Source organism: Paracoccidioides brasiliensis (assembly GCF_000150735.1).
Source record: "Paracoccidioides brasiliensis Pb18 unplaced genomic scaffold supercont2.20, whole genome shotgun sequence".
In the NCBI taxonomy this organism is placed as follows: domain Eukaryota; kingdom Fungi; phylum Ascomycota; class Eurotiomycetes; order Onygenales; family Ajellomycetaceae; genus Paracoccidioides; species Paracoccidioides brasiliensis.
This window is the reverse complement of record NW_011371377.1, coordinates 74,332-101,468: the sequence shown is the minus strand read 5'-3', so window position 1 is coordinate 101,468 and position 27,137 is coordinate 74,332. Positions and strand designations below refer to the sequence as shown.

The window sequence follows — 27,137 nt, the reverse complement described above, 5'->3', positions numbered from 1 at the left end:
TCTCACATCAGTGGCATAGCCTGGCCAGTAGAACTCATGTCTTAGAACTCCTGCTATTTGCTCTCACCTGGGATGGCTGGTAAGAGGTGAGTCATGAGCCTCATGCACTAACCTGGTTTGAAGAGGTTTGAAGTCTGGCACCCACTTATGATCTCAAAAGAGAAGCTCCCCATTCTCATTTAAAGAGCACTCAGAGATGGAGGCCTTAATGCAGAGTTCAGAAGGAAATCTGAATCTTTCCTCATGAAGAGTTTGCTCCAGACACTGCAGAATCTTGTCATTTTTGCAGACCTCATTCCACTGAGCTTGAAGAGACATCTCAGGTTTCACACTAGCAGTGACCACTATTGATTCCATTCCAGATGCCAGTACATTAAACTTAAGTAGTTGAGCTTGCCTCTGCTTGATCCTCTCATCATCAGCACCCTGTGGCATGTTCTGCTCTCTTCATGATAGGGCATCCAGTCCAGCATTCAACTTCTCTGGCTGGTAATCAATTCTGAAGTTGAATTGATAGAGAATATCTATCCAACATAGCTGTCTTTCATATATCCTTGCCTGCTTCAATGATGAATTCAAGATATTTTGTGCTGTTCACCTCAAACTCACTCTTTCTGATGTCTGCCTGCAGGCCTGCTTTCTGTAGACACATAAGCATCTTTTGTACATGCTCACAATGCTCCTGTAAGCTTCTTAAGGAAAATATCAAGATGTCATCTAAATAGACTGAGCAGAAGTCGTCCAGATATCCACATAATGCCCAGTTGATATATTTTTGAAATGTGCTTGGAGCATTGGCCAAATCAAAGAGTGTAATCAGCCACTCAAATAGCCTGTATCTGGTTCTAAAGGCTGTCATCCACTCATCACCTTCTGTGATTCAAATCTTGTGAAAAGCTGCAATAATGTCCAGCTTAGTAAATCATTTAGCCAGTCCAATTTGCTGTAGAGTCTTGCTGATTAATGATAGAGAATATCAATTCTTTCAGATGATTTTGTTAAGAGCTCAATAGTTCACACAGAATCTTAGCCCACCCCCAGGCTTCTTCACAAATAGTACAGAGGCAGCTGCAGGAGAGTTGCTCACTCTAATAAAACTCTTATCTAGATAATCTGTAAGAGTCTTTCACAAAGCCAGTAGTTCCTCTTGAGACATATTATATAGCAGGCCTCAAGGGGGTTGTTCTGCACTACCATCAGCCTTTTTAATCAGTTCAATCCCATGATCTCTACCTGGGCCATGAAGTGGGGGTAGAGCGTCGGTGGCTTTCTTATCAAATATGTTCAAAAACTCATGATAATGTTCAGACAGCTTTTCTCTAGGGTCAATCTTTGATTTCACTTCTAGAGTCTTTTGAATGTCAGCCAAGCTGACAGCAAAGATCTCAATGTTTCACTTCTCTCAAGTGCTCACAAGCCTAGAGAAGCTTACAGCAGAGATGGGAATCACATCAGCTTTTGCATTTGAACTAGGCTCTACCTCTATGCCACTCTTTTCAAATCTCACAATTCTTTAATGAGGGATCACAGTCACCTTTTGCTGGGCCAGCCAGGGGTCACCTAGATACATATCATGACCATGTAATCCATTCACCATGTAGAGAAAGGCCTGTTCAGTTATGTGACCACCTATATCAATTTGAATGCCAGTCACTATGCTTGTGAAGAGTCCCATGGAGTCTTCAAAGCTGGTCATTTTAACAGAGGGAATTTCAATGCACAGGAGCTTATGCTTGTTAATGTAGAATTGAGAAATAAGACTATAGACATTACATCCACTGTCTATCATTGCTCTAGTTGAAAAGGCATTATCTACTAGAGCATCAACAGTGAAGGGTTTGAATATCATCTTAGATTTAAATCCTCTTCATTGCTTTTTCATAAGCTTCTTATTTCACTTCTTTCAGTGTCTTTTGATTGGAGCTACTCTTTTTCCTGAATCCTCACTTGTATCCACATCATTGTTGTCAAGTACCGGCTCAGGGATCACCTTAGCTATTGTGGGGGTGGCAGGGCATCTGAGAGGTTTGAACAGACAGCTCTTAATCATATGACCTCTGGCTCTGCATCTCAGGCACAGGCCTTGCTCTCTTCTTCAATTAACCTCTGTCTGATTTATCAATTTGATGTGATGAGTGCTTGAGATCACAGCACCAGGAGAGAGATCCATCAGATCATCAGCAGAAGCTTGAGACTGGTTTCATTGATTGAGAACAGCATGACAAAGTAGAGAGTGTGGATTAGATGTTGTATGATCTGAAGAAGATCTGCCCTCATGACATTTAGACCACTGTCTTAGAGTCTTAAGCTCAGAGAGTTGATGATCAACTAATCTAAGCTCCTTGCAGTAATCCTCATAGAGAGACAGTTCTCTTACACCCATCATGCCTTCCCTCAGCTCCATGCTTAGGGCGGATTTCAAATACCTCTTTTTAATGTGATCATCCCATCCATGACTGCCAGCTTCCAGTAGTAGCTGATTAAATTCAGGCAGAAAGTCAAAGAGAGCTCTTCTACTCTGTCATAGATTGTTGAGCTTTTGCATAGCCTTTTCCTGTCATGTGGAATCACTAAAGAGCATGCATGTCTGCTTCAGTAAGCTCTCTACTGTGAAGTTGATCTTGTTCTTATTATTCTCAACTCAGAGGTAAACTTGAGCTGCTGCCATTCCTTTCAGTCTTGAGTACACATATCAAACACATTCCTCATTATTGCCTAAAGCTTTCCCATTGACCTTAAGCTTTGATTGAAGCTTTAGCTCCCACTGAGGGTAGTGCTTCAGATTAGAACCATCATACTTCTCACAGTCTGATAGCTTGGTCTTTGGTCTTCTGACTGCAATGAGTGGTTGCAAGTTAAATTGAGAGAGAGTTGATGTCAGAGTGTTCAAAGCTTGTCATAGATTAGCTATTTCAACTTGCTGAGCTGCTATTAAATTCCTGTTCTCACACTGGACCTGTTCCTGCTGTTGGAGAAAGGCCATTCATTGTTGTTCAAAGCTGCTGAGGGTGTCCCTGCTCATTGCTTTGCATTGATTCATTTGTGTATTTGTTGTACAAATCTGTCACTTTATCTCATTTGGCTAGATGTTTTCAATGTTGCTCATTCATTTGTTAGCATGATTGCTAACCCAGTCTATTCATATACCAGTGCTATCACTGAACTTCATGATGCAGGATTTAAGGCTCTCAATAGTCTATCATATGTCAGCACATTTGCTGAGCTTCATGATACAGGATTAAGGCTCTCAGTGGCCTATCAATGAAAGGAGTGAAGCAATTTGTAATGTAAAGGGTTAAGCTCTAAGAACTAGAGGCTAGTCCTCCTATATAACAAGGATGAATTGCTTGAGAAAGGGAAGAAAAGAATGAGATGAGAACTCAAGCTTAAGCAAGCTCGCGTAGCATGATCATGTGCGCATGTGCAAACGATGGCTAGGCTGAGTCAGCCAGCCAGAGCGAATCTAGGGGTTCAACCCCTTATAGCCACTATTGATTCCATTCCAGATGCCAGTATGTTAAACTTAAGTAGTTGAGCTTGTCTCTGCTTGATTCTCTCATCATCAGTGCTCTGTGACATGTTCTGCTCTCTTCATGATAGAGTGTCTGGTCCAGCATTCAACTTCCCTGGCCAGTAATCAATTCTGAAGTTGAATCAATAGAGAATATCCATTAAACATAGCTGTCTTTCATTTAGTCTGTGTGTAGTCATGAAGTATTCTAGATTCTTATGATCTGTGAGAATCTTGAATTTCTTTACACTTTGTATCTCAGCATCTCATTTCTTTAAACACTCAATTATCACTAATAACTCTTTATCATGAATCTCATAGTTGCATTCCACAGGTGAATGCTTGCAAGAGAAGAAGGCACATGAGTGTAGAATGCTCTGCTCATCATATTGTAGCAGCACTCCTTCTGAGGTGTAATCTGAGAAGTCCATTTTCAATATAGTCTCACAGTCAGAGTTGAAATGAAGCAGGATTGAAGTGGAGATAAACATTGATTTTAGACACTTAAAAGCTTCCTCAGCCTTGCTCATCCACAAAAAAGAAACATTCTTGCATGTAAGAATCATCAGTGAGGTCACAATCTTTGAGAAATCTCTGATAAATTGTCTATAGAAATTGGCAAAGCCTAAAAATCCTCATACATCTTTTAAGAGTAGTAGGTGTTGCTCATTCCAAAACAGCTTTAATCTTCTCCAGATTCATTCATATATCCTTGCTCACTTCAATGATGAATTCAAGATATTTTGTGCTGTTCATCTCAAACTCACTCTTTCTGATATCTGCCTGCAGACCTGCTTTCTGTAGACACATAAGCATCTTTTGTACATGCTCACAATGCTCCTGTAAGCTTCTTGAGGAAAATATCAAGATGTCATCTAAATAGACTGAGCAGAAGTCATCCAGATATCCATGTAATGCCCAGTTAATATATTTTTGAAATGTGCTCAGAGCATTGACCAAACCAAAGAGTGTAATCAGCCACTCAAATAGCCTGTATCTGGTTCTAAAGACTGTCATCCACTCATCATCTTCCATGATTTGAATCTTGTGAAAAGCTGCAATAATGTCCAGCTTAGTGAATCATTTAGTCTGTTCAATTCACTGTAGAGTCTCACTGATTAATGATAGAGAATATCAATTCTTTCAGATGATTTTGTTAAGAGTTTGATAGTCTACACAGAATCTTAGCCCACTCTCAGACTTCTTCATGAATAGTATGAGAGCAGCTGCAGGGAAGTTGCTCACTTTAATAAAACTCTTATCTAAATAATCTGTAAGAGTCTTTCACAAAGTCAGTACTTCCTCTTGAGACATATTATATAGCAGACCTCAAGAGGGTTGTTCCACACTATCATCAGTCTTTTTAATCAGTTCAATCCCATGATCTCTACCTGGGCCATGAAGTGAGGGTAGAGCGTCGGCAGTTTCCTTATCAAATATATTCAAAAACTCATGATAATGTTAAGACAACTTTTCTCTAGAGTCAATCTTTGATTTCACTTCTAGAGTCTTTTGAATGTCAGCCAAACTGACAGTGAAGATCTTGATGTTTTGCTTCTCTTGAGTGCTTGCAAGCCTAGAGAAGCTTACAGCAGAGATGGGAATCACATCAGCTTTTGCATTTGAACTAGGCTCTACCTCTATGCCACTCTCTTCAAATCTCACAATTCTTTGATGAGAGATCACAGTCACCTTTTACTGGGCCAGCCAGGGGTCACCTAGATACATATCATGACTATGTAACCCATTCACCATATAAAGAAAGGCCTGTTCAGTTACATGACCACCTATATCAATTTGAATGCCAGTCACTATGCTTGTGAAGAGTCCCATGGAGTCTTCAAAGCTGGTCATTTTAACAGAGGGAATTTCAATACACAGGAGCTTATGCTTGTTAATGTAGGATTGAGAAATAAGATCATAGACATTACATCCACTGTCTATCATTGCTCTAGTTGAAAAGGCATTATCTACTAGAGCATCAACAGTGAAGGGTTTGAATATCATCTTAGATTTAAATCCTCTTCATTGCTTCTTCATAAGCTTCTTATTTCACTCCTTCTAGTGTCTTTTGATTGGAGCTACTCTTTTTCCTGAATCCTCACTTGTATCCACATCATTGTTGTCAAGTACCAGCTCAGGGATCACCTTAGCTATCATGGGGGTGGCAGAATGTCTAGGAGATTTGAACAGACAGCTCTTAATCATATGATCTCCAGCTCCACATCTCAGGCACAGGCCTTGCTCTCTTTGTCAATTAACCTCTTTCTCATTTATCAATTTGGTGTGATAGATGCTTGAGGTCACAGCACCAGGAGAGAGATCCATCAGATCATCAGCAGAAGCTTGAGACTGGTTTCATCAATCAAGAACAGCATGATGAAGTAGAGAGTGTGGATTAGATGTCATATGATTCAAAGAAGATCTGCTCTTGCCATATTTAGACCACTGCCTTAAAGTCTTAAGCTCAGAGAGTTGATGATCAACTAATCTAAGCTTCTTGCAGTAATTCTTGTAGAGAGATGATTCTCTTACACCCACTATACCTTCCCTCAGCTCCATGCTTAGAGTGGATTTCAAATACCTCTTTTTAACATGATCATCCCATCTATGACCACCAGCTTCCAGCAGTAGCTGATTAAATTTGAGCAGAAAGTTGAAGAGAGCTCTTCTACTCTATCATAGATTGTTGAGCTTTTGCATAGTCTTTTTCTATCATGCAGAATCACTAAAGAGCATGTATGTCTGCTTCAGTAAGCTCTCTACTGTGAAGTTGATCTTATTCTTATTATTCTCAACTCAGAGGTAAACTTGAGCTGCTGCCATTTCTTCCAGTCTCAAGTACATATACCAAGCACATTTCTCATTATTACCTAAAGCTTTTCCATTGATCTTAAGTTTTGATTGAAGTTTTAGCTCCCACTGAGAGTAGTGCTCCAGATTAAAACCATCATACTTCTTGCAGTTCAGTAGCTTGGTCTTTGGTCTTCTGACTGCAATGAGTGATTGCAGATTTGATTGAGAGAGGGTTGATGTTGAGGTGTTCAAAGCTTGTTGTAGATTAGCTATTTCAGCTTGCTGAGCTGCTATTAAATCCCTGTTCTCACACTGGACCTGTTCCTGCTGTTGGAGAAAGGCCATTCATTGTTGTTCAAAGCTGCTGAGGGCATCCCTGCTCATTGCTTCATGTTGATCCATTTGTGTATTTGTTGTACAAGTCTGTCACTTTATCTCATTTGGCTAGATGTTTTCAATGTTGCTCATTCATTTGTTAGCATGATTGCTAACCCAGTCTATTCATATACCAGTGCTATCACTGAACTTCATGATACAGGATTTAAGGCTCTCAATAGCCTATCATATGTCAGCATGTTTGCTGAGCTTCATGATACAGAATTAAGACTCTCAGTGGCCTATCAATAAAAGGAGTGAAGCAATTCATAATGTAAAGGATTAAGCTCTAAGAACTAGAGGCTAGTCCTCCTATATAACAAGGACAAATTGCTTGAGAAAGGGAAGAAAAGAATGAGATAAGAACTTGAGCTTAAGCAAGCTCACATAGCATGATCACATGCGCATGTGCAAATGATGGCTAGGCTGAGTCAGCCAGCCAGAGCGAATCTAGGGGTTCAACCCCTTATACATTGAAGTATATAATGATAATTAAAAACAGAAAATTCTATTTCTAATACATAAATTCAATATTTCTTATCAATGTCTTTGAGTAAGAATTAATGAAAGAAAAACACATAATGCAAAGACTGTATTGAACAAGAAGCTTAGCAAGAGTCAAAAAAATTTGATAAAAAAGTAAATAGCTCATATAAACAGAAATAATTGCTTACTAACTACAGAACAGATTTAAGATAATGCAAATCTTATTCTCAAATATCATCATACTGATTCTTTAATCTTCTCATCTGTAGTCAATAAGATGTAGACCTATCAATATATATAAAGCTTGAATAAGTATAAAAAAGTTAAGCAGAAGATAATGAATATGAAAATAATTGCTGTTAAAAATATTAGCTACATCAAGATGTAATTTGACTGCTTGAAAATTTTACCTCAAAAGTATGTATTTCAAATCTGTAATATTTACAACTTCAATAAGATAAACTTTTAAGAGAGTCAAAGATGTGGAAAATGAGTTATTACTGTTTTTAAAGACTTTAATTCAGTTATAACTTCATCATATTCTTAAGAATTGATCACTGTGATTGAGTGTGTTTCAGCAGATGATGAGATATTGAATTTCTTTCTTATTATGGTATTCAAAACTCAATTTGAAGATTAGTATACACAAAGTAATCTACTAGGTGAATATATAATTGTGACATCAGATACTGACTATATCAATGATAAGATTAACTTTCTATGAATTCAGCACTTTAATAAGACTTCTAAAAAATATCAGCAAGATAGTCATCAATTGCTGCTCTTTGACAATCATAAATCTCATCTTACTGGAGAATTTTTATAATACTATGATCTTCACAAGATTATTCTATATGAATTTTCTTTATATTTAACTCATATACTGTAATCTCTAGACAGTATATCTTTTTAGTAGTATAAGCACTATTATTTAAAGACAGTTAATCAAGCTGTATGATACAGATATGAGCAGTATGAAAAATATCAATTTCTATAGAATCTAGTTGATATATGCAAAAAGACTTTTAAATCTTCTGCTATTTGAGCTGACTTTGTGAATTGTGATATTGTTCTATTCAACTCATAATCTATACTGCTTAAGCTAGATTTAAAAATTTCTGAATACTCTGTGTTATAAATATATGAAGAAGACTTCTTTTCACTGCAATCAAGCTTTTCAGATACTGCTTTATCCCAGCTATTCTCATTCAAAATAATCAAGAAGCTATATTATCATATTCAAATGATAAAGAAACTAATACAAGATATGAAAAATATACTTCATTTTAAATCATCTTATCTAAGCAATCAATTGAACAAGATTTTTCAAGATAGTCTTGTTCAGATAAAACTCAATGTTATAAAAGAAAGTGAGATTGAAGATTACTATCAGACAATCAAACACTGCAGCACTAAAAATACATATCAGCAGGTTCAAGTAGAAGGTATACTTATTGTCAGAGATGTGAATAGAAAGATTGCATAATGTAAAAAGAAGAAAGAAGAAAAAGAATATTATGACAGAGTCAAATAAGTTGAGAGAGCTTTGAAGAAAAATATTACAGATTCAACTCAACAAGAAGTTAACAATATATATAAATATCTTATGAATAATACAACTATTATGGATAATATATATTAATTAATTATCATAGATTAGCAATATAATGATAAAATATTAATTTTTAAAGTTTTAATTATTCATATTTTTATTGTTATGCTCTTTTCATTATTATGCTATTTTTATTATTATGTTATGATGTACTCACATTAGATGTGAATACACAGAGACACAATTATCCTATGATATTATTTTCATATTTAAAACAGTACTTTCTCTTGGGTAGTTATGTTAAATATAAAAAAAAACAGCAAAATAAAATTTATCAAATTTATTAATAGACTAATTATCTTAATATATTTTGTTAATATTAAGTCATTATTATTAGATTTTTATATAAAGACTTGAATTTATTTGATAATTTAATAGTAATAAATCTTAAAAAAATATAAATAAATTAACAGTTTTCAATTTAATGATTATTATATTTAAGGATATTAAATTCAATCTAATTTAAATTTATAAAATTATAGTTAATAAAGTAATTAAAGTAAGCAGAGTAATTGACATAAGTAGAATTATCAAAGTAAAGTGATTGAAGCAAGCAGAGTAATTAAAGTAAGCTAAACAATTGAAGTAAGTAGTATTATAACTCAGTATAGAAGTATGATAATAATAAAATAAAAGTTTAATTGATTTATCTAATTAAATAACTATGATAAAAATATAGAACTAAGAATTAAAATATAGAAATAAAATAAATAGTCTAATTTATATAAATAATTGAAAATTAAAGTAAATCAATTTAGACAATTAAATATGATTAAAAATTATAATAAATCAATTTTATTTTATATTATCAATAATAGTACTATAATATTACTCTTTGATTTAAAAGTACTTGCTATCAAGCAGCTATACTAGATATAAGGAAAAAGTATATTAAACTCTATTAAGCGTATTAGTAGATTGATTATCTTAGCTATTATTTATCAAATTCTTATATATTTCTTTTTATATCTTACTAATATTTAAGTTATCATCACTAAATTTTTAATTAGAATCTGAAATTCATTTGACAGTTTGATAGCAGTATTAAAACTTAGAAGAATATAGATAGAAATAATAGTTTTTAATTTAATAATCATTAGATTTAAAATATATATAATAGTTTTTTTGATAATATTTCTTCTATTAAAAAGAGAAAAATCAATAAGATACATGATGAAAAATTATATGAAAAGTTAAAAGCATTGATTTAATTTAGATTCATAAAGTCAGAGTAATCATGATGAATTGAGTGATTATAATTAGCTAAGTAATTAGTCTGCTAAGAAGCAAAAGATAAAAGTAAAAAGTAGAAATTAAAACTTAATTACTAAATAATATATAATATAATCCATCATCTAGTTGATCAGATCATCTAGTCAATTGATTTATTCAATATGTATATGTCTAGCATTCACATCAACAAAATACTTATTCTACATCCTTCTCAAGTTTCCACTCAGTAAGGAAAGATCCTTTTGACTATATAGATATTAAAAAGAGATCAAACTTCAAGTATTAAGAAAGCTGCAAGCTTGTATAGCATCTCTTTTATCATCTTACAGAATTGATTGAATGATTATATGACATAAGTCAATTCTCAACTCAATAATTGAAAATTAGCCTCTACTGAAGAGTCAGTTCTTATACAGTAAATTCTATTTATGAATGAATATGACCAGCCTTCTCAAGTATGCACTGTATAAGAAACAGCTAATCTTCTTCTTGCCAACTGAGATCCTAGCATTGAGGTTAAACCTCCATCTACAGTTGGTAAATACTGAGTTAATCAATTTATTGATCATAATTCTGAGCTCAAATTCAAGTTCTCATACATGTATGATCATCAATGAGCTCTATGTGAGGATTTTAAGATTATTTATGAGTGGTTCAGACTTGCACAAAACATCATTACAAGTATAGAATTCTGAAAGATGATATCTATAACTTTGATGAGACTAGATTTCAGATGAAAGTTATTAACATGTTATAAACTTAAGGGAACACCCTGCATGAACAATCAAGGAATCATTGGGTAGGAATAAACTTAATAAGAGGGCTGACAGAGACTAAGCAATGAAACAGCAGGATGTGTTTCTGGAGAGGATACAGATCATGTGACTGATAGATTGGTGTGACTAATAGATTCATCTATCAGACCTACCAGTAGATTAGTATGATCAGTATACCAGATCTACCATGTCTACCAGAGGATTTCACCATGTATATAAAGACGCTCATTACCCTTAGGATCAAGGAAGCTTATCTTCTTGATCATGATCAATTTCATTACACTTTGAGAACACTCTACCTTCCAACTATTCTATTTAGTTATAATCATAGTTTTGGTTCTCTTGAAATACCCTTCTACTGCATCTACATCCCTTACAGATCATTAGAGTCTTAGACACCTGCCTTAGCTATTATTGGTAATAGAGATTAATATTTCTATTATTCAATTTTAGTGGCAGCCGACCTTCCTACATTGATCAAGCATGATAAGGCACTTAGTTGACCTGACCTTAATTGACTCAGATGAATGCTTGCTGTAACGGAGCTAAGTCCGGTTAATAGTTCAGAATCAACAGTTAGTATATACTCTTCATATGAGATAGGGTCTTCTTGTTGAACATCTCTTTCAGTCAGTACAAGCTCAGCTGGTCATTTATTCAGTCATTCTCACTGACTTCAATCACTCAATCTCTAGACAGTCTCTCAGTCTGATATCAACAGAACTGATGCATTTTTTTCTTGAGAATAATTATTATATGTATTGCTCAGTCAGAGACATTGACATCAACAATGACAATTACTCATTTTTGATCTTCAGACTGTACAAACTTGAGATTTCTAGCTCTTTCAGATTTAGTAATCCCTCTGAAAGTCTCAATAACTCTCATTTGAAATTCAGTCTCATTAAAGTTGTAGATATCATCTTTCAGAATCTCATACTTTACAATGATATTTTATATAAATGTAAATCACTCACAGATAATTTCAGAATTATTATATAGTACAAATTGATAATCATACTTGTAAGATAACTTGAATTTCAGCTTTTCATGATGTTTGATAAAGTTTGGTACTCAGCATTCACCCACTGTGGGTGAGGGATTGAATTCTCAACTGATAAGAAGTAGATTGATAATTTCTTGTATAGCTACAACTCAGAGTGACTAACCTCACTCATTCATGATTAGAATTCATTGAACAAGAGATTCTTCCTCTGTAAGACTAAGTTTTTAATTCTTTGAGAAAATGTTAACACATGCTATAAGATTATATATCTGATCATCTAAGATGAAACATAAAACATCATACAGCTTTGCTACAGCTTATATATTTGAAATTTGATCATTTTTAAATGCTTAAATGATTAAAAAAAGTCTTTCTTTTTGAGTAAAGATTTTAATTCTTTGTGTGATTGGCATTTTTGATGATAATGATATTATTCAGAGATGAGATGAAAAGTGACTGACTTGCTTATATAGCTGACTTGCTTATTGATTATATTAACTTCATTCAACTATTTTATAAGCTTATTCATCAATAGAATTAAATAATAGTTCTTTTTTAAAATTATATTAAATATTTTTTAATTTATACAAAATCTTAATTTACTTACTATATAAGTAATAAGAACTAATAATGTAAAGAAAGAAGTAATAAATGAGATAAAGCTCTTTACTAAATTAATCTCAAAATACTAATTGACTATCTCTAGTTTCTTCAAATATATTCAATATTAAGATGCATAATCAATAACTTTATTAAAAATAGTTTTTTTTTAAACTTAATCTTATAATTTGTTTTTTTTAAAAAAAGTAATAATTGATCAGAGATAGTTTTTAAGAAAATATCAGAGAACACTTTATAGTCTTTCAGTAGCAATTTATCAACTGTTTTTTTTCTTCTTCAAATTTACATCAAAAATGATCTTCTTCTTTTCATCAATAATTTAGTCTATATCATAGAGACTTAAAATAAAGATCTTTGACTTCTTACTCTTCTGATAGTAATAAAAAACATTATCTTCAACAACTATTATTTTTGATAAAGTCTTGAAAGTCAACTTTTTTTTCTTAACAGCTTTACATCTGACTTTCTTATCAATAAATATATTATGACAATTAGCATTTTATTGATACTTTGATTATACTACTAATCTCTTTAGAATCTTTTTTAAAATTATTATATTATATTCTTTAGAAATCTCATCTTCAGATATTTATTGGTCTGGTCTAACTAAATATTAATTTCTTATATCTTGTCATATTTTCTACTCTATTAGTCAAAACTAATTTATAATTATATCAATACTTTTTAGATTTATTAATAGTATTAATATATTGAGAAATATTTACTTATTCACTTATAAATATAAAGAGATAATCTCTGTAATTTCAATTTCTACTTGATTATTAAAATTCATAATCTGATGATCTTTCTTTAGTCTCTCTGAGTTTACTTTCAAGACTTTTACATACTTATATACAAAGCTCATGTTGATAAGAATATAGTAATTTACTTTAGAGTTTACTAGTAATCTTATAAAAATGATATATTCATTAAAAACTACTTTTGTATAGATAGTTAAGAGATTTTCACTCATCAACTGACTAAAATTCAAAGTTTTTAGGACAACTATCTTATTTGAAAAGAAGACTTCTTTTAAATTTAATTTTTTCTTAATTTAATAATAATAGTCTCAGTATTTACTTCTGTTACCTCTGTTTTTTATTTTTATAAGTAATTTTAAACTTTATAATTCTTACTTTAATAATTGAAGCATTTCATTATTTTATTTTCAATTTTTTATTTTTAACTTATTTTTATAAGTCTATATTATTATAATTAATATTGATTTGTGAGTTTGAAAGAGTTTTCTTTTTTTACTATTGTTTTGATAATGATCTATATTGAATAATTATCAGCTATTTGATTTAAATATATTTCAAAAATAATATACCTTTTTTAAAACTTAGATAATTTTTAGAATTTTGATTTAAAAATACTTTTATTAGAGAGTTTTTGTTAAAATTGATCAGCTTTTTAATTTTTATATTATTTAGATAAAATTTGAAAAATTGATTATTAAAAATATACTTTTTTTTAAAAAGAAAATATTTATCAATAATTTTCATCATCAATTTAAAATATTTATTCTAAAGAGAATAACAATTAAATGACTAAGAGATTGATTAGATTAAACTAATTTAGCTAGTTTTTAAAAGCTTTTATTAAGTTATTATTGAGAAAAAAATACATTTAAGCTTTTTAAAAACTATATTAATTTTGATTTTCTTCTCACTACATCAAATACCTCCTCACGTTGCACTTATTAAAGTTTATCAAGATATAGCAAAAAGATATCTATAGAAAATGAAGAGTATATAGCCTAAGTTCCTTGTATCTAATCTTCATAAACTATAGACTAAAGATTAGAACTAGCAAAGTATAGCTGAGAATAGAGATAAGCTAGAAGTAAATATATATAAAATATTTCATAAAGTTGAACTTTAACTAATTTTTTAATAAGTTTAATATAGCTTAGTTAACATTTAATTAAAATCAATTAAAGCTTTAACTGAATCTGATTAAACTCTAGTAGAGAAGATGTTTTAGTGAGATCTATAGATCTCTCTTAAAATGATAGTTTTTTCTGATTTTTCTTCAAAAAGTCAGAAAAATCTTATCTAAATTTAACTTTTTCTTTGATAATGAAAAATTTACATATTGAATCTACATCTATTTTGAAAAATTACACTACACACTAATTATATAGAGAAAATTTCTTCTATATAGATAGAATTAATTAAATTTTAACAATTTTTCTATAAAAATTTTTATTTTTTTACTAGATTTTTATTAACAACTAATATTTCTTTCCTGACTTAATTGAAATTAAAATTATTAGTTTTTCACCTTTTCTATATCTTAAGAAGTATTTATAAAAAATTTATTAGTTTATATTAAAAATTAATCTTAGTTTATTAAACTTTTTTAAAAAATCTAGTTTAGTTACTAAATTAATAATAAAATCAGAAAGATTTCTATCAAAGCTTAAATTAAATATATAAAAACTATAAATAAAAGTTGAAAAATAAAAAAAACATTTTCTATATCTAAAATAGAAAAAAAAGACTTGACAAAAACTTATCAAAAACTCTTTAAATAAAATATTTAAAAAAATAAAAGAGACAAATTGATAGATCAAGTTAAATAGCTTAATAATATAAAACTTGTAGCATTTATCTTGAAAAATCAAGTAAATGAAAAGAAAAATCAAAAAAATAGATAAAGACCTTATTACTCTTTATAACTGATTAAATGCTAAAAACTTTTAAATATATTAACTCTAGATTTATAGTTAAAACTCATATTCAATGTAAAAGATATCAAAAATAAGATTACTTTATAGAAGATTGTAAATATATTATAGCATATAAGATTTATATAGAAAATCATAATATAATAGATCATACTTATATCATATATGATGTAAAAAGTAAATTATTTTCTCACATCACAGTTAAGTGCAATAATTGCAAGGAAAATCATATATCAATAGCTTTAATTTACTTTTTCTATCTAAAGAATAATAGAGATAAAGTCTCAATAGAGAATTAAAAAGATAATATAGTCTTTAATAAGAATAAAGCAAATTATCAGTCAAGAAATAGAACTAAAAGATGAAATTCTTAAGTAGAGAAATCATCAGAGAGCAAGTCTTTAGTAAATATTAAATAAACTGTCAATTCAACTCCTATTATAAGAATATTTAACTTTAAATCTCAGAAATTAATTTTTATAAAAGATGTTATAATTACTAATAATAGTAAATTATATTGCTAAAGAGAGAAAATTTTTATTTATATAATTATTTGAATATTTATTATATTAAAAATAAATAAAAAATAATTTTTTTTCTAAAATTATATATTTATAGAATAATATAAAAAGAAGTAATATTTCTATTTATTCTTATCTAAATATAGCTTTTATTTAAAAAATTGATTTTATTTTAACAAAAGAAGGAAATTTAAATATTGAATATCAATTTTAAATTTTATATTCTAACTATTATTATTTTTTATTAGAGAAAACTAAAGTCAAATCTAGAGTAATTATTAGGCTCAGCGCCCGACCGAGCCCGACCGAGGCCCGGTGCCCGGTTAGACTTGACGTCGGATTAAGCTCGGCGCCCGATTAGGCCTAACCCTCATCATGTGAACATGCAACCATGAAGGTTGTTATAAGACCCTTATGTTGGCACCAACCCGTTCCAACGACGTGATTTATTAAAACCGTAAATTCTTACTCAAGGAACAGCACGAAGTGCCACATGATAGCAAGGTGGGGTAAAATCATCGTGTAATTTATTTAAAAAGGAAAGGCCTCATATAGAATTTCATCTTTTAGGTCGAGATTTCGTTACTAACAGCCGGCCAGACGCATCAAGTAAAAGAATCAATGCGGAATGCTCGTCGTCAGCAAACAAATGGACACACATTCACCAAGTAGGCCTCACCAGTGTATGCGATCTGCTGCGGCATTGATGTCATCCACAATTTCACTCAGCCACTCATGCCAGTCCTCTCTTGACAAGCTTTGTAGCCTCAGCAGAAGCTACACCCAATACTTCCTTCACCCAACAGACGCATGCCTTGAAGCGGCCAAGGAGGCAGAAATAGTGTGTTGGTGTTGTGTTTAAGATAAGAATGAATTATTATCATTTCGATTGCATGTGCTATGTCAACTTGATCCAGAATATCTCCAGAATATCTTTATACGCCTTTCCGTAAGCACATTACCCATAAATATCATCACGTATTGCGTAGCCGTCTGGATCCCCCGCCATGGACTCGCCATGAAAATCGTGTGATCGCTTTGTGTTTTAGTACCGTAAAAGTCGCGTCCAGGACCCCATAAAGCACGCCTTAGAGCCGGAACAGATCTCTTGATGATCTGACCCAGGAACTGTAACTCCAGGAACTCTCCCTGAGAATGTGACGCCCAGATCATAGAATGAGTGAATGCTAGAAACGAGCCACTGGTTCATTTTCAGTCCAAAAACTAATGGAATGTGAGTTCTTCATATACTGAGACGATGATCAACCGCCGTGCCAGCATATAGAACAGAAAGCGCGCATCAGAAGGGGTATGACATTGGAAATACTGCTGCAAGGACACCTCACTCCAAGAGACTGAATTCTTCTCCGACCTTTACCAGCACCGGAACAGGATCCAGCCAAATTTGTGTTTTTTTTGTTGAAGATAGCATTTTAGAATTTATTGCGCTTTTCACAGGGATAATAAAACTAGATCCCATACTCTTCAAAGCCTGCCTCAGGCAAAGTAAGATCTTCAACTTCATAGAAATTTTGCAGCCCAATTTTCACCACCGGCAAAAAAAGAAATTCTCGCTTCATCTCAGCAGTCGACTTCTGCAGTGACTCTTGGCCAAGTAGGCCCATCAATTGGTTCCCCAGAGGGAACAGCGTTGGAGGGCGGGCTGCGTATATTGGCATTATTTTTGCATACATAAATGGAGGCTCGCCGTTACAGATAGCCTGAGCCAGCTTCTCTATCGGGGTATTTTAGCCAGTTTTGATTAAGCAGCTTCAACCGTGCGTCGGGCACATATATACCCAACGGGGATGACCTTTTTCGTTATTCACGCGTGATATGGGTACTTAGGGACCCATCGAGAGGATTTGATTAAGTGCAGTAGAAAAGGTACGCTTCATCAAGTTTCCCTTTTGCACAATCGGCTTGCTGCAGTAGATAATGAAATTTAGAATCGGTCGCGAACCCCCTTAGGCGAGCTGCAATTGGTGCACTTACTAAACAGTCCCAGAAGCCAAGAACAATCTCCTCCTCCTCGTCCAAAAGCCTTTTTTGTTCATCGGTGACTGGAAGGTTGTAAGTCTCTGCTCGATCAAAATCTATCCAAACAACTCTTTCCGAATCGTCCTTGACGATCATCATGTTCCTAGGTTTCGGATCCCTGTGCCGTACTCCTGCTCCGTGTATCTCCTGTATGCCTTTGAGAAAGTTGTCCTTTCGTCTCTGTGTATAGTTGTGCAGATGAATCATCTCAAGATTCGGTATGTACTCCAGAAAAATAGCGCTAGGAAGGTATTTATCATCAAGGAACATTTTCAGGTAAGGTTGGCATGGTTTCGGATCGAACTTCTCCATCGTCCCAAGGAAACGAGGGATAACTCCACGTTCACACAACCCTCGATCCCTTAGTCGCCGATAGGCGGCAGACTCAAGCACATGGATATCCAATTCACGATCTTTCGGTTCGTAGTACCGTCGTGGCCCTCGACCGTGATGCTGTTACCATCAGTATCAGACCATAGCAATTCTCGGAGGATCTTACTTACCACCTTCATAACACATATCTGGCCATGAACAATAACAAGAAATATCACCGAATAATCGGAGGCAAAAAGCTTCGCCTTGAAAACTATCTCGGAAGGTTTGATATTGTTAAGCTCCATCGTTACCTAGATCCTTTCGAAAGTGGGTTTGGGTCGCTGGGCGAAAGACGGTCTGTGACTTTTGACGTCGAGAAAAGGAAGTAAAGCACGTGATATAAATGATACCTTGGTATGTTTGTCTTGTTTGTCTGTCTCGCCCCGTTCGAGAAAGTGGTGAAATATGTTAACTGGCAAGCGAAGCCCCCCTGTACTCACGCGTTGGGCACGTGAAGGTTGTACAAAACGTGGTGTGCCTTTAGGCAGCAACCTCTGGAGTAGCTAGACGTGGCTGGTGATAATTAGACGTGGGCAACGTAATCGTGAACACTCGTTATTTCCATACAGTCTGGCCGATGGCCTTACCCTGAAACCAAATATGCCGTTACATTTCAGAACTTATGAGACTACAATATTCCTCGGCTAGCGACTGGCGAATAACTTGCGACCGAATAGTAAAATTGATTCCTGCTCAATATGGCGAACCAGGTGTCCCTCTTAACTTACCTACAAAATGCTTTACCAGCGATTCCAGTCAATCCACCTCCAAACCCTGGGCGCAACACCACAAATACAGCATACGAAGCTAGCGACATCCACAATATAGGGGTTTGGCATGGCTTCAACTTGAATGCACTTCTTCAAAGTTACCAGAATCTTTTGGTTAAAGCACGGCTCCCACCGGACCCCATGCCGACATCCCCACCCCGTGCTATAACAGCGGAGAATGCTCTTAGAAGCAAGATCTCAGAATATGTGTTTCCAAGAGTGCGACGGGCTCTTCGAACTGGGTTTGACCGGTTGATGGCAATCAACCAAATGAACGACCTCACACCCGTGTCGTTTGATGTTGGAGAGTGCGCCGAAGTTATCGATGCTTTCAAGCCAGACACCGCTTATTTTGCGGTCGCACTACCAGCAGGCACCGGTCCAAACCGCGCTCCAGGAGATGTCAAGCCATCGTGGAAATGGAGCACAGCCCTTGCAACCCACCCACTCCTCGGAATTCGCAACGAGTATCGCCAAGCACTCAGTCAGGTCAACTGGTATATGAGACAGCACAATTCTCGACACGGCTTTCTTCTTACCAATCTTGAATTGGTCGTATTCCGAAGAGTGGATGACAGCGGCAACCTTGAGCTTGTTCCACCCATCCCATTCACATCCGGAGGTACCACTGAACAGCCCCAAATGACTGTTCTCTTGGCACTGTGGTACCTCGGCATGCTTGCTGCCCAAGATGGCTGGCATATGTAATCTTTTCTCTGCGGGGTCCTTATATACTTGGGCTGTTTCTGTTGCAAATGTACTGTTTCAAGTGTGTGGCCAGGTGAAATGGACAGTCCGAGAATCACCCCATTAAAGTTGAGGTTGGCATGGCCCAATTAGGACTAGTGCAGGGTAAATTGGTTAAGTTAGTTTAGCCAGCAGGCGAAGATCATTCCGGACCGTCCCGTTATATGCAGATCACATTAAACTTCTTCAGAAGGGCTAGAATTTATAATTATTTTTTGTAATAAGGTCCTGGCGTCTGCAAGGATTACTGCACCAGTCAATTTGAGTGGCGGAAAAATGGCGCTAATTGTTCCTCGCCCCCAGACGAGATACCACAGATAGATAACCATCCATGGATATATAATTTTGGACAACTAAGCTGTTGAATTGTGACCATCGTTTTACTTTTGATTTAACTAAGCTTCCATGAATTATTGACCTTGCCAAAGAGGAACAAAAAACGCATGTACAACAGAAAATTGAACAAGACGTATTCCTCATACCATTCGTACAGAAGGGCAACAATGGAGTATCATTAGGCCTTTATCCAGTGCAAAGATGGGACGGGAACAAGTTGAATCAATACAGTGACAGGTTGTAGCTAAACTGTAAACCGCGCCTAGGGGAAGGAAGGGAAGGACTTATGTTGGAACGCCACAAGACCCAAAACCTTATATGATCCTATTATTAAAGCGTACGATGATGCGATAGCTCTGATTAAACCTGATAGGATTAATGATTGCTCTTTTCTGGAAAATAAGTATCATTTATATTAGCCTGCTCAATGCACACGGTTTAACGTGTCCAGTTATTTCTCTAATTAGGTCCACTCCAGTTCCTAGGCAGCTTACTAAATCCATGATCTACTTTAAGGGTGAAATATGGACCCCAGCAAAGCCTGGAACGTCAGCAGTTCTCCTGCAGCACAACTGCCACGCTAAATATCCCGGTTATAATGCTGAATCTTGATCGGTCGCGTTCTCCATTCGGCGCAGGGCCTGCTTTGTTTAAATTTCTGTCCATTGTATAAAGCTGGATTTAGAGATCATGTGAATGAGATAGAAGTTAAGTGATTTAAATGTTGTTTCCGACGTCGTTGAAGAATGCAACCACCCAAAAAGCTTAACTAAATATAGAGTCCTTCGCAGTTGGTGCCCAACATAATTTTTCGGTGGTGAAGTAGCAAAGCCCCTCATTTACCTCCAAAACATCCATTTGACGTGGAATTCTGCAAGAGTATCTTGTGAGAAACTGTAACTCTCACGTGGTCGTCTTGGTGCCCGAAACGAGAGTGATTTCTCTATATCTGAACTTGTGTTCTCTTTCGACTGGGCCTTCCATTTTTCGTAGTACTTTCTTTTCTACAGACAAGAGGCTCTTGGATACAGGAAACCAAAGGTTAGTATAAACCGAAACTTTTCCGACTTCTACGTTCTAACCTCTGACCTCTATTTAGCCATCCGTTTTCCTAGAAGACAATTGCTGGAGTTTACACAAGTAGGACTCTTCAATACCTACCTCAATTATTATCGGTGATTTCGCCATGCCTGGAGAGGCAAGTTTACAAAATCTAAACTTCAGATTTTTATTTATCTAATAGGAAGATAAAAATTAGACCCCGAAGGCCGAAGAAGAACAACTTGAGTACGTTCGCGGCCGCATATTTTCAGTGGTGGAATACAGAACAATTAAATGCCGAGGTGCATTGATCAGAATCTCGGATCCAAAGGCAGCGAAAGGCACCAAACCATACCTTGACCTTAGAGATATCACTCAGGATGCTGAATATACCGTTTCTGCTGGGGCTTGAGATTGAAGCGATAGATGGCTGGGTAAAGCTGACCATGTCCGCTGCAACATGAACAAACCGAGTGATGGAGATATCTTCCCTCACGTGGTCTGTGCATATGGTGATTGGCAGGTCGGCTGTTATGCTGGTCGATTTCGGGTTCTTGATGTTCTGAACCGGAATGGAACCTGTTGAGAAAACAGATGACCTGGCACCCATTTGTTCTTTTAACTCACCCATCTTACTGCCGTAAGCTAATAACGGATAATCTCTACCAGCAAAATGGGTAAGTAGCACAAACCCTTCTACAATTTAGTCACTAAGGACAGTCTTAGAACATCATTTCGTCGTCGCCCCTCAACTACCTGAGAGAGTCCCGAATGCACAGCACCGGGCACTATGCAAAACAATCGAGTGTCTGTACGCGCGTGTGGTTGTGCTGGAGGATATCGTTGGCAGTGTGGGGGCTGAACACCACTTGAATACAGTGTTTGGCGGCCCCATTTGCACTTTAAAGGAAATAAAAGTGTCATATTGCCAGGATTGGATGGGCCCACAGCTACTGAAGGGCATTGCTCCAGGATGTAAGTGCTGGAATCAAGAGTATCAGTCTCCTGAAAACCTTGCCAACCACATTTGAAACACACAGGACTGTAGTCACCAGTTCCACTGTGTGATACTTACCGGAATATACTGTTTTCAGTGTGAAAAGGAATTTTTCAAAAGCAAATCCTCTCTTGCAAGACATGAGAAAGATTATCATGGAGAGTTAAGTATGTCTAGGATTGAAGCCTCCTGAACATTCCACACTGCATGTGGGTTGTCCTACTTGTCTGTATAGCTTACATACTAATAGAGATAGTCACTCATTGAATCAGAGGCCTTACCCTCTTACAACCGAACGGGAATCATTTCGCCTGTCAAAAAGATGAAAGTGAGGCAGCCAGTGAGGGAGAGTCGCGGGACATCTCTACAGCAGATGGCTGCAATGACAGTTCATGCCATTGCAAAGAAGTTATGCAGATGTTTGAACTGATAAACAAAAGAGTTGAATGAGTTGAAAAAGAAAATGATCAGCTGTGTGAAATCCTGGATGGAATCTGACCCTCAGGGAAGAGGAAGAGGAAGCAAATTGACAACAAAACATGCACAGGTGTGACTGAATCTGAATCAGTCATATCAGGCAAATGTCCCAGGGACTCGGCCCCGTCGCCATTCATTCATGACCATAGTGACGGCGCGTTAATCAAGCCCTACTCAGATCAAGTATCATCGTCCGACGGATGGTTATACCCAGCTCAACTACAGCCATTCTCCACCGGCTCTATCTATAACCCCCGATTCAATCCCTCCTCGCCACCAACTACCAGCTTCCACGGGTCGATATACCCAGCTCAACTACAGCCATTCTCCACCAGCTCTATCTATAACACCCGTCCTAACCCCCCCCCCAACCTCCGCCGACCGTCTCCGAGGGATCTATCTACCCAGCTCAACTATTGCCAGTGCCCGCTGAGTCCATCTACAATTTCCCCTCATCTGGATAATTATAATGGCAGAGCTTCTTTGAAGGATAGTAATTACAGTTTTATCTACTGTATATTGAAAATCCCATTACCATAATGCTACCTATATCTACTTCAGATGCACCATTTTCCTTCCAGTTCCTAAATAAGTTGTTCTGTACTAGTTTAACATCAACCATACTCCCTTGAAGTTTTCACCAAGAGTAATCTGACTGATAATAGTTTATTAGGTATAGGTCTGTTTTACCTGCCGGCATGGGAAGCTGCTGTAATAGCCAACCGCTGCATATGATCCTGTGAAATGTTAATAACAGACTTATTGTTTGAGGCTTGGGTTTCACGTACACGTATCCACCGGTGACTTGAATGGTCTTTGGTTGGTTACCCTCGCTGCCTCCTATGCAGTACTGCCACCGCCACTGCATCTTATTATCTTTCCCGTAGAGATGATAAGCAGTCACGCCAAGGATCTCATCTTTCCTCTCTGCTAGCTTCTCCCCCTGGGGAAAATGTTCAAATGGGGAGTTTTCAAGTCGAGAAGCGGGCATCAGAATAGGTTTGTCCTATCCGAAATTTGTGCTCATTCTAGTAAGGAGGTAATTGATGTGCTAGGTTACTTCAGTCAAGATGAACAGAGGTTGCGGGGCGGAAATTCTCACCTGATTCTTCACAACCAGCTCAATGGAGTTTGTATCCGTCGCATCCTTCAACACAATCCATCCATCATCAATGAGTGACCGGAGGACTCTGCCTGAATCTCGATAGAGGTCCAGTGTGTCACCAGATTTGATCGAAACATTCACATCCATCTTCGTCCTGACCTGGTCGAACGCATCGCAGTGCGGGGCTTCATAGAGGGGTGGTGCGGGAAGGAAGCAGACGACCACGTGATGAGTTAAATTAGTCTTGGCACCGTTAATTTTGAATATCCCGAATCTTTACTGTGAATCCTATGAGGAAGCCTAACCCTTACCGTCCGAGCTCGAGGACGCCTAATTTTTTTGCCAGCATAGAGCTCATCCTGAGATCTGGGATTTGGAGACGACACTGAAGGGAGCTGGGGGAAAGATGACGTGTTAAGCAGAGGGAGCATTGTATGCTTCAGACTTGCACTTATGACAGGGACATCAGTGGGTTGTCTGCTTGTTTAAATATGTCAATCTCAGTGACTAACTTCATGCCTGATTATGCTTTACTTGGTGAATGAAGAGCCTTGCATGAGGCAGCCGGTTTGCCTTACCACTCCAATTGCAGGATCAAGAGGTGTGCCCTAATTAGCAGCTGAGCTTTAAAAGGTGTAGCTGGTATTAAAATTCTGAAATGAACTGTAAATTAATGTTACAGGTGTTGTGAACTATGGCAGTTACATGTTCCTAACAAGGAAGGAGTGAATGGCTATGTGATTGAGATACTGACTAGGCCATAATGTGGTGCTAAAAGCAAATACAGAGCTTGAACATGCTCTCAACTCTCTCCATGACTTCTGTCTGTGCAGTGTATGATCTGAACAAGAGCAAGTCATTAGCATTCAATGTTGCCCTCCGCAAATAAGTCTCATATGGGGGGGAGGATGGTTTGAGCTGTTGGAGGATCTGAATGGACATCTGATACTCTTTGAAAATGGGAAATATGAAAGGCAACATGGGTTGCCTCTTCTCTATCAACATTCACAAATGGTTGTGATATACATCATAGTTCTCCAGTTCAAGAATTCTACCCAGCTCCAGTGAGATCATTGTTTCATTATATGCAACACTCTTCAGATAACTCTTCAGATCCATCACAATCACAGTCACTCTGTAAAGATGTCTTTGCTTGTACAAGCACTTTTGATATGATGTCAGAAGTACTCCAAGGCAAAGAGGCTGCAGTGATCAGCTTACCATGGTGAGTTCAACCAAGGGTCCACTGTATTTGAAGTCTGTTCAAAGGCATTTGATGGAATCTTCACTTCATTGTTGCCAAGAGCAACTCAAGTGATGCCACCCCTCATCTCACTCTGAAAGCACGAGGGCGTAGGCGTTCTGGAAGCATCTCAAGTCTTCAGTTGTGATGGAGCCGGCTAAAGAGGCTGGTAGCATGTCTCTAATTCCCCAGGAAAGTATCAAGTTGGTGCGAAACCTAGCCGTCCGATCGGTTTCGCCATATATACGCTGAAAGCGGGCATTCAGAAGGTAAAATTCGTCCGCGTCCAAATAACAGAGCTGATGACCGAAGACATCAGTAAGGGGTTCAGTGATGAAGCCGATTTCAAGATCATGGGCCACGCATTTCCACGACTGGGTGTTCTGAACGCAGCTAGATATCACTGCGTGGGCAAGAGGGTTTACTACGGGAATAGCCTGTCTCCAGAGTCAGCACACAGTATAGTTGAATTATCTGAGTTCTAGCCTACCTCCCAAAGTTCATTCTTGAACCTTGGCGGCTCAGAATGCATCTAAAGAAGACTATGGAGTTGAATACAGAGCACATGGTATAATCAAAAGAAACTATCCATCAGGTCTATATCATGCCCAATCACTTTTAGTACCCACACTGCAAATGGAACCTGCAAGAGCACTGATCAGATTGTGGTGTCAATTGCATGAGCTACAGCATGGGCATTGATTGTATTCACTACCATCAGCAGATTTGCTTCATAAAGTAAATCTATCTTTGATACAGACTGCTTCAAATCATCAAGACTTAAGCAGTGAGCAGAGACATGCATTTTGAATAGACCACAATGATATCTGATGAATAAAATAAGAAGTTTTCTGACAAGTGAGACAATGACAAGACAACAATGAAAAGTCATCATACCAGAGCATTACCTGCTATATATGTTCAGGAAAACACCAGGGGGAGGTTGACTGGTACAGAGGTTATGCTAAGACTATTTAAGTCAGAAAGGCTCAATGCTAAGGCCATTTTAATCAAAAAGATTCAACACCAAGATCATCTCAATCAGAAAGCTTAAATGCTAAGACTGTCTTAATTAGAAAACACCTCATTGTTGCAGAGAGTTAGCTGTGAAGTTCAATGTCTTAATAATTGTGACACAACAATTGCAGAGAATTATCTGAATAGCAGAGGCTTTGCTGTCAGTTTGATCACATGATGCAGAGACTATGTATGTATATGTGTGTGTGTGTGTGTGTGTGTTTTTATTTAACACCTGGTTAGTCCACATGCCTTATGAGCATGTGATCTAGTAGAGTCTGTGTTGAACTATAGAGTGAGTAGAGCTGTGCTCATAAGTGACTATCTATCTAGTAGCTATCTTACAAATGAGGCAAAAGAGTTGTGTATTGTTGCACTGGCAGAGCTCATGAGTCAGTTGTCATAGAGCAGAGGTTTTGAGAGGTTCTAGATTTGTGATAGAGAGGTAAAGAAGATGAATAGAAAGAAAGACAAGAAAGAAAAGAAAGAGAAGAAAAGAGAGAAAGAAAAAGAAGATGATGAGAAAGACAGAGACAAGACAGAGAAGAGAATGATCTGTGAGATCTAATCTGAAGATGCACAACAGTGCATTGAACAGATATGCTGATAGAAGACTGTTTCTCTTAGTCAGTTATTGAATTCTAAAGCCTCACATGAGGTTGCTAGTGTCTCACAGAGATTGTAGATAGACTGACATCACTTTGCTGCTTTTCTTGCAAGAGTGTAATAGTAGATATGTTCTGAGATTTTGCTATGTTCACACCAGCAGTAGCACTCTGCATCTTCATACTTAAGATGACTGTGATAGGCTGCAAAGTCTTCATATTCTGATCAGATGACATAGAGCTTTTCTAATGTGAAGTATGAAAGTTTTACCTCTGTTGAGACTCTCTTTAGTGGAATCTCCAGCTTCATATAGTGTTTGAGCTGATTTTTGACTCAGTAGTTCTCAAAGATCCATGTGATTTGTTTCATAATGTGCCACTTTATATAAGCTAGAGTGTCTATACTGTCAGATTGAGATATCATGCTTGCACTTGCTGTCTGTGCTGCAGCTGCTTTGACTTCAAGATCTGTCTTTTCATTATCAGTCATGTCTGTGTGATCTGAGACTTATCTAATGATCACTCTGCTCTGAGTGATCAATGAAAGTCTATCTCTGCTCTGTCAGATCTTTATGACTTTCAGAAACTGCACAAAGACCTGTTGGCTAGAGGTGTTTGACACAGATTCAAGAGCTTATGCTATCTTCAAATTGTCTAGACAAATGTAGACATTGCTGACAAACTTTGTCTGAGATGAGATGATGACTTTCTTTAGATTCTGCAGAGCTGTCATTGTCTCTGTGTCAAAGATCTTT

General features: G+C 36.2%; 4 protein-coding genes across 4 annotated transcripts; 1 reads left to right on the top strand and 3 right to left on the bottom strand.

The window, feature by feature from the left end:
- Positions 1-17,098: 17,098 nt before the first annotated feature.
- On the bottom strand, positions 17,099-17,308 carry PADG_12488 (uncharacterized protein; the record flags this gene model as incomplete). The annotated part of the gene is made up of 1 exon (XM_010765573.1): positions 17,099-17,308. One exon carries the CDS (start codon positions 17,306-17,308, stop codon positions 17,099-17,101), a length of 210 nt encoding a protein of 69 aa, XP_010763875.1.
- A 190-nt stretch (positions 17,309-17,498) lies between these two features.
- Positions 17,499-18,289, bottom strand: PADG_08553 (uncharacterized protein; the record flags this gene model as incomplete). The annotated part of the gene is made up of 2 exons (XM_010765572.1): positions 17,499-18,122; positions 18,173-18,289. The coding sequence occupies 2 exons, from the start codon at positions 18,287-18,289 to the stop codon at positions 17,499-17,501; spliced, it is 741 nt and encodes a 246-aa protein (XP_010763874.1).
- A 453-nt stretch (positions 18,290-18,742) lies between these two features.
- Positions 18,743-19,522, top strand: PADG_08552 (uncharacterized protein; the record flags this gene model as incomplete). The annotated part of the gene is made up of 1 exon (XM_010765571.1): positions 18,743-19,522. One exon carries the CDS (start codon positions 18,743-18,745, stop codon positions 19,520-19,522), a length of 780 nt encoding a protein of 259 aa, XP_010763873.1.
- A 3,527-nt stretch (positions 19,523-23,049) lies between these two features.
- On the bottom strand, positions 23,050-26,872 carry PADG_08550 (uncharacterized protein; the record flags this gene model as incomplete). The annotated part of the gene is made up of 12 exons (XM_010765570.1): positions 23,050-23,149; positions 23,201-23,418; positions 23,515-23,760; positions 23,829-23,994; positions 24,052-24,125; positions 24,544-24,681; positions 24,739-24,763; positions 24,854-25,197; positions 25,251-25,292; positions 26,473-26,576; positions 26,654-26,704; positions 26,788-26,872. The coding sequence occupies 12 exons, from the start codon at positions 26,870-26,872 to the stop codon at positions 23,050-23,052; spliced, it is 1,593 nt and encodes a 530-aa protein (XP_010763872.1).
- Positions 26,873-27,137: the final 265 nt, after the last annotated feature.